Source organism: Orbicella faveolata, unplaced genomic scaffold, assembly GCF_042242905.1.
Source record: "Orbicella faveolata isolate gen_17 unplaced genomic scaffold, um_ofav_v1 contig_2, whole genome shotgun sequence".
Classification (NCBI taxonomy): domain Eukaryota; kingdom Metazoa; phylum Cnidaria; class Anthozoa; order Scleractinia; family Merulinidae; genus Orbicella; species Orbicella faveolata.
The window spans coordinates 21,625,796-21,633,977 of record NW_028301547.1 but is presented as its reverse complement, the minus strand read 5'-3'; the positions used below and the strand labels follow the sequence as shown (position 1 = coordinate 21,633,977).

General features: G+C 36.9%; 2 protein-coding genes across 2 annotated transcripts in view; one reads left to right on the top strand and one right to left on the bottom strand.

Moving 5' to 3' along the window:
* Positions 1 to 238: 238 nt before the first annotated feature.
* Positions 239 to 2,122, bottom strand: LOC110040897 (uncharacterized). The gene is made up of 3 exons (XM_020746165.2): positions 1,927 to 2,122; positions 1,727 to 1,844; positions 239 to 1,172 (listed from the first exon to the last, which is right to left on the bottom strand). Exons 1-3 carry the CDS (start codon positions 2,070 to 2,072, stop codon positions 1,131 to 1,133), a joined length of 306 nt encoding a protein of 101 aa, XP_020601824.1. The 5' UTR covers positions 2,073 to 2,122; the 3' UTR covers positions 239 to 1,130.
* Positions 2,123 to 2,131: 9 nt separating this feature from the next.
* The window catches only part of LOC110040896 (tuberin-like), a 36,849-nt gene continuing 30,798 nt past the window's right edge, over positions 2,132 to 8,182 (top strand). The window contains exons 1-5 of the mRNA XM_020746164.2: positions 2,132 to 2,361; positions 4,726 to 4,815; positions 6,543 to 6,653; positions 7,240 to 7,319; positions 7,645 to 7,709. Of these exons, the coding sequence (XP_020601823.2) occupies positions 2,221 to 2,361; positions 4,726 to 4,815; positions 6,543 to 6,653; positions 7,240 to 7,319; positions 7,645 to 7,709 (487 nt within the window). The 5' untranslated portion in view covers positions 2,132 to 2,220. The remainder of the gene's footprint in view (positions 2,362 to 4,725; positions 4,816 to 6,542; positions 6,654 to 7,239; positions 7,320 to 7,644; positions 7,710 to 8,182) is intronic.

The window sequence follows — 8,182 nt, the reverse complement described above, 5'->3', positions numbered from 1 at the left end:
TGTCTGCTAAGTATGCATGTGGCATAGAATACAAGAGGATAGGCCATGTTTCTTGGGCAAGACTGTTCTCGCTGGCTCTGGACCGCCTTATCTTGCATTATATATTTCCACTCCCTCTCCATCAGATCAGTTCTGTCATGCAATTCCAGAGAGGGTTAAACAATGCACTGATGACTTGTTAAGCTCCATGTTATCACTAACTACAATTTTTACACCAAAAAATTAAAAAAAGAAATGATTAATGACAAAACTATGTTTTCTGTTTTATTATTCTATGGTCAAACTCTGTGAAGAACAAGAAATAAATGTTCAAAATGTGATTTGTTTGTTCTTCTACAGAGTTCAAATCTTACATTGCACACTGTACAACTGACACCTGTCAAAGTTTTTGATTGATGTTTTTCTGATAGTTTCCATTTTAAACTGACCAATCAAAGTACAAGGACTGTGAGAGGCAGAGTTCTCAAGTTCAATGTTTGCTCTCCAGCAGTATCATTAGCAACTCTGTCCCCCTCACTTGCATTTTTGGTAATTAAAAACAAAGCCATCAGAAAAGTTGTCAAATAGACATTAAACACTCAAGTTGAAAATCAATAAGGAACTTTGTCAAGTGGCAATAGTTCAGTTTCGAGTTGAAAGCAAAACATTTGCAAATACCAGTGAGAACATGCACTAACTGCAATGCTGTGTACTGTTTAAGCTCATGCTTCACGTTAGTGCAGGTATTTTGTGAACAATTTTCTTCAGATTTAGACTAACACTGTACAGATGAGTCGTCACTCTGTTTATTCAGTGGTCTCTGTTACAGAATTTAACCCAAAACTGACAATTCTGTGGTACACTGCACTGTTAAGGTGAAGAGTTTGAAATGCAGCACCTTTCTGATGTTGTGAGGTTTAATTGGCTTTAGGGACAAGGCAGTTGGGACTTTGCAGGTTGACGTAAGGCCACATGTTTTTACTTTGGTCACCAACCTAGTCAGAGTATCCTTCTTTGTGAAATTGCAGACTAGACATAAATCCAGTTGACCTTCAATAGTTGGACTGTCTAGTTTTAACTTGAATGTAATGATTGAGTTGAAAACCATAACTTGATGCAAGGTTTCTGGCAGAAGTTTCTTTTTTTAAAAATTATTTATCCCAATACACATCATAATGCTTCCGTAGTCTGATCTGCGAAATTAATAAAAACAGGATTTGTAAGCTTAGATCCGACAAAGAGAGATAAAAAGACCAATTTGAAAATGAGTATTAAACTAGTCTTATGAACCTGACTGACCAGGGGGACGGTCAGATTCTTAAAAAAGTTTTTATGATTTTCCCCTAGGCAAGACAAAGTCCCCTGGTCTATTTGTGTTGGAAAAGGCATGGACTAGCCTGCCTCCAGAGGCCCCAGGTTCCAATCCATCTCCGTCCTGCTTGATGGATTTGTGTCGTTGTTCCCAAATCCAAATTTCCCATGCTTTGTAAATAGCCAACTTGTAAGCCTCTCACCAGTTGGGGTTTTTAACAAGCTTTAGTTCAATTTTCGATACTTTTTTCCTGATTTATTGACGGGGGGTGTCTGGCTAGTGGTTTGATCTGCACAGTATCGAAAGAATGTATAATTCCGAAATTGATCCATTCTGTTTCTTGATGCCGAAATCGGTAAGATATAAGTTTATTATGCCTTATAAGAGAAATGGTTACATCATGAAAGCCAAGTAAACTTATAAGCTTCAACTCACAGTTTCTTTGCGGTAGCAGTCCCAGTATTCCGTTTGTTTTCTATGACATATACTAAACCAGCTTCGTCTCATGCATTCCTGAAGAGCAACATGCTCTTTAAAACAAGCTTCCATAGCCCTGAACGATCAACAATTCAAATAAGAACAGGTTTTATCACAGATCAAATGTCAGAGATCAAAATTTTGCCCAATAGACTCACATTGCTTTAACTACATATCTTATTAGGTCCCTGTCATTCTTTGGTTCTTCATTAGGAAATAAAGTCTTGCCTGCGTTTCCGAACGCCTCTTCTACTTTCGTCAAAACTTCCTTCACATTTTCCTTGACCTCTTTGATGTCCTCCATGTTGTTGATTCTGTGGCCTCTCTCCTCCCCGGACAGTGTTGATTTAGTGTCCAGTCTCCTACTCTTCTTTGATAGTCACGTCCAGTATGGCGGCCATCACAGCACAGGCGAACCCCGAATTTAAGTCTTGCTTTATCTTCTAACGAAAATGTCAAAGACCAATGCCAGTGAAGGGTTTCGTCAGAGAGTGAAGCAGTTCTTCGGCGTGAAGAAAGGCCATGTAATCACAAGTAGCATGTATGAAGGCCCCAAACCTGATGAGTTGAGCTTCCGCCAAGAATTACTGCAGGTAGGTTCACGTTGTTCCATTTAACACTCTGTTCTTCCGTGAAGCTGTAAGTGCACAATGTGTACTAAAGGCAATTTTATAACACACAAGCTTTCAACACGTCAATCAGTTTGTGCTATTTACTGTTAAGCCGAATCAACTTAGCTCATTAATTAAGCAAGCGTTGAATGTTTTCCCAAAATTCGACAGCTTGATGGGTAATCTAGTGTTCTTTTAAGTGAGGCCTTAAACTACTGATGATGCCGTGGATCGGCGAAAGCCTGGAACATTGATGTCACTAAATACTGTATTTTGAGGCCTCATGCGAAGGGGCACTAGATTATCAGCTCATTACAAACTACAGTAAGCCAAACACCTGATTGGGAGCGATTTTACAATACTGGGCCACTTATTAACTGGGCCGATCACTTGGTAAAGGACAGCAAACAGTTTTTAGGTTATGTACGTGCAATCATTCCACACCTGAACCATTGTTGTACCATCTTAGAAATGAAAAGTTTGGAATAAATTCCTGCCTATCCTGTGTATCAGTGCCACTATAATGAGTAAAGTAATAATGAAGTGGAAGATTGTTTTGAGCACTTGTTTAGTGTGTTATCTTTCTGTGTACTGTGTTTGCAATCTTGTAACCACGAAGCTTGGTAGCTCCGCATTCAAGGTGTTGCAAAAGATTGGGAATGGAAACTTTTTTCCAGGTCTCTTGTGAAAAATGGTGACTGGCTCAATGAAAATCTTAGCTGGGAGACTATTTTCTTAGCTAGAACTGTGCATTTGTTACCGTGTCTACTGATTGAAAGACATGAAAAACATAAATTTTGGCAAGTCTAATAAATTACCTTCTTGACTGATTTGTAACAGGCTAATCACCTTGGCAGACTGGCAGATCAAAAGCAAAGTTTACAAGCTCCCCTGCCCCATCCTGCTTGCAAATTTTTTTTGCACTCCTCGGCTCGCCAATTTTTTTCCCACCCTTGCTGGAAGCCTGTTCACACGCTATTTGGGGGTCAAATAAAGCTCTAGCCATGCCCAAATTGGTCTCCTTTAAGGGTTTAATTCAAATTTTCCAACAATCAGTTTTTACCTTTTCATAATGGTGTCTCCCTCCTGGGGTTGCAACATACAGTTGCATGTTTGACCCTGAATCTGCAATCTCCAGGGATGTCTAAATTACAGGGATCACTTCCATTTATTATGGCTCGCTACAGTGTAAGTGAGCAGGCTGCCTGATTGAGCATTGGGTATCCTGCCTGCTTAGAATTAACCACTGGTCATGTACGAAAATGGTGTTTCTTTTGCTCCATGTATTTATTACATGGCCTGTGTTTGTAGCCGATATAATGTGCACTCTGATTGGCTTGCATGCTCTGATTCCAGGGCATTATTCTCCCGTAATGCCCACAGGCCAATTGCAGGTCTGCAAAAACAAAGCAAAAAGCCATCTAATAAGCAACTTATTAACCTTGAGTGTTCAGTTTTTACGAGAAAATCTCAAACCTCGGCCTTGCAGCATTAATCTTGCTATTGCTTGGTCGATACGGCAAGGTCTCAGTTTGAGATTTTGCCGAAGAGACCTCATTCTGAGTAAGTAGAACTTCATTAATTAAAATTAAATTAATCCTTTACTGATCAAGCTTGTTCTCTCTGGCTGGATTTTAGCCTCATTCTCTTTTTACATGTTTATGGCCATAGACTGATCATGATATCTTTGTCTAAAGACTCATACAAAGAAAAGAACTTGAATGTCGAATTTCCAGCTGTCTTGACAAACAGTCATGGCCAATATCCCATATAATTACATCCCACATCACTTGTATGGCAAGATCTTCAAAATATTATAGTCGCCAGATGTTTACTCATCTTCTTTTATTTCATTCAAATTTGAGCTTGTACTGTACAACAATTTACTGATGATCTATTGAGGAAACCTAAACTTTCATCTCAGAAAGACAATATGTCATGATCACAGATTTTTGAGTAAGACACCAAAGTAGGTTCTCTACATGCATGCCAGCTTACACCAAGCATTGCGGCCTTGATGATAGTATGGCAAGACTGTAAACTGTGATCTTATATATGCCAGTATGCAACATGCTTTTGAAATGAAGGGCTTGGTTCAACCCTTGCACCCAAAGTGCCTCTTGTCATCTCCTAAAACAGTTTTAAAACCAACTGCTGATTGAACAATAGGAACTTGATTAATATCAGCAAGTGCCTCCAATCAACCAAAATTGGGCCAAGATTAAGCCAGTTAGATTTGATGACCCAGTCATTTAATGTTGATAATATGTTTTTGGATGTTTGTCATAAAATTTAGATTCTAATGCTCATTGTAAATAATCTAAATGGTTGTTTTCTTTATTATAGGAAATAGGGAAGGAAAGTCCTTTGTCAAACCGTGTGAGGGTTTTAAAGGAACTTTGTGACTTGCTGGCCAGTAGGCGTGTGGAAGATGTAGTAAGTATAACGAGTGGCCACCTGCTCAGTGGAAGTGTTTGAATTACTGTATATACAATACTCCTTTGCTTGTTGCTAAATTTTAACTGATGCAAAAACATATAAATTGAAAAGAGCTCATTGAGCTGCCAGACTGGCTCAAAGCTTCTGTTTACCATGCTTGACCTAAGAAAGTTTTGTAGTTTTGTGCATGGTTCATTACATTATTCAATACAAAGACTTTGAAAAGGTCTTCATATACTTTCAGGGTGTTGCCTTAATGTTGTTATTTTATGGAATTTAGTGTTAGTGTTGTTAGTCTCAAATGCCAGCCCTGGAGGACCATGGTATGAGTCTTGACCCCACTTCTGATCTTTTTCATTTGGGAGACATTGCAAGTACAATGTACAATCCCCTTTCTACCATCAGCCGGCATTCAATAGGCCTTGCGATTATTGGAATCCCCCCCCCCCCAGGGTACTCCCTATAATCGCCTATATTGGGAGGCTCCACCCAAGAGAAGTACCTCTTTCAGGCTTGAAGTATATATATATATATATATATATATATATATATATATATATATATATATATATACACACAGAAAGGGTACATGGGATTTTACAAGTTGAGGTGTATGAAAGGGTAGGGAAATCTGATCTGTCATTCAGGTATTTAAAAGGGACTTTAAAGAAAATATTCCAAACAGATGCACCTTATGGCTGTATCATCTCTGCATCATCAACTTCATGCTAAGGGTTTAGAAAAATAGATGAGATGTTCTTAAGTAAGTGAAAGGGGTATATTTTTCAATGAAAAGTATATGAAAGGGGTGCCTTTTCTGATCTTTGCAAGGGCTATTGGAATCCACAAAGAAAAAAGAGGGTAGCCGCACATTTTTTCAAGATAATTAGCCTTGAATCTCAAGAAAAATGCTGACATCAGCATTTTTCTGAAAATAGAAGGAGAGGATATTTCTTCACAGCTTTCTTTAGAATTCGCCTTTACATACAGAAAAGCAAACACATTTATAAAGATCTGAAAACTACATGGTAAATGGTAACATAAAAACCATTTTTGGTATGTTTTTAATAACAAAATCGTTGCAACAGCACTTTCAGCGTCTCTGACAGCCTTCCTCTGTTTCAGCTAAAATACAGTCTAAATATCTTTTGCTCACAACTAGGAACTAATCACCTGCTGAATAGTCTTGCCAATTCCATTTCATAACATAAAATATAGAGGTAACCACGTGTTTTTTAAAGTTATTGATCCTTTTTTAAACTTTTTATGGTGCCTGTTACATTTTTTTTTGTCACCTCCCCAGTAAGTAAAACATTTGCGTATCTCGCACTTGTTTTGCGCGCACACTACGCCATCTGCAGGTACATGTTTACAGTTGGATTTCAGTATAATTTTCGACAGATAACAGCTAGTTTTTCAGCTGGAAGACGTTAACAGTTAGTGGTTAGCGATATGCTGCTGTTCTGGTGTTCCTGGTTTAAGTACAGGTTCATTAAACTTGATTTGGTCACGAGATTAGGTCACAGTCGGAAAATTTTGCTTTCAATTTAGTTGTGTACTTGGTAGCGTAGTTGATTACGTCATGTCAACCCAGCGTGCACGTGGCACTTAAACCATGCCTTGCGTGATGCGCAGAACTTGTGCGCACTAACAAAAGTAGGCACCGTCCTTAATGTCATCTTATAAGACAAGGGATTCTGAGTAGTGCTTATTTTTATTTTCAGCATGCTGTTGAAGCAGCATGGGCTGCAGTTGATGACCTGCTCAGTCCACACAATCCTATGGAGGCAAGGCATGTCACTCTTCAGTTTCTAACAGTGATGATCTCAGTACAGGTAATATAACTGGTCGTCATTAAAGGAGGTCAGTCTCAGTTTGCACATTTTGAAAAGTTTAGCCTAAATTTTTCAAATTTGTCATTTGCAATCCATGTCAATCTTCGCCATCCTTGTTCCTTTATGGTTTATGATTATCTCGTTGATGTTTTTCTATCTTAGTAAACTATTATTTTCAGGTTTCCTTCCATTTAAAGGAGATTTTGTACATGGCCAAAAAAAAGGGCAAAACACCGTGACTGAGCTCCTTTAAATTACTTTTGAATGTGCCATGATAGTTACATGACTGTATAAATAAATTAAAATGCTGTGCACATTATTTTGTTTTTTTATATATTATAAATGTCCTACAAGATAAGTTTGGGTATCAAAATTCTCCAAAGTGTGCCTAAGTAAACACATTTTACTAAATGTGTCTCTCTCATTTATCTCATTATACCAGTTCTTACACCTAAACCAGATGAAAATTGGTGTCCCATTCTCATATTAAATTAAATGCTTTGTGTCATTGAATTCATAACCACCTTGTTGACAGTATAAATTTATAAAAACGTTATCGTGATTATAATTTTCTTTGTTTTTGCAGTTCAACAGACTTGGGATTTTAAGGGCTCATTTCTTTTCTGTTGTAACAAATCACAGGATTCCTGAAGACATCACACCCAGGTGGGAGTCTTTTAGTTTTAAATGATTAGTATTGGTAAAAGCAAAACCCTAGCAGATATACATTAATCATGCTTTATATAAAATATGTACAATATATGTACCTTGCAATAACTTTCTCTGCTTTGTTGTCTGTGGTTTCAACTGTGGTATAAATAATTATTAATAAATTATGTTACTTAACATTAAATTGCAAATAATATTGTTCCCTTAAAGATCTCAGCAGTTTTTGTGAAAAAGGTAAATTAATTGATTATTATAATTAAATTAAATATTTCAAGAGTGGAATCTTGAAATCTTGAATTGTGAATCCATTTAATTTGTTTAGATTGGAATTGTTGAAGGCTCTGAGTGATAATGGAAAAGACATCTCATATTTTGAGGAAATGACAGGCAAGTAACAAATGATAAATTTGTTGTTAATCATTAATTCTTACTATGATAAGAATGTTATTATTAATAAATAATAATATTAATATTCTTATATTAAAATTATAATTGTACCAATTATTGGTAATTAAAATTAATATTAATAATGGTGTTCTGAAAGTGTGATTGTGTAGTACAGCTGTACAATGTAATCCCAAAAATTGGAATGTTTACTGTAAATCAAGTTTGCTGAACTATACAAAGCCATCTGTTGGAAAACTCAGTTCTAGAAAGGCAAGTTAAGTATTAAAATAAAACAATGAGCATTGATCATATAAAAAGAATTATAACTACTCAGCTTTCTTTTAACATTGCACCTTCTGCAGGCATACATTACATGTCTACTGTGATAATAATTAAAATAATTATGTTTGGAGAATGCCAGTCCTAATGCAGACTTGAGCGAGGTTTTATGAGATGGTGGGTCGAGGTTGGTA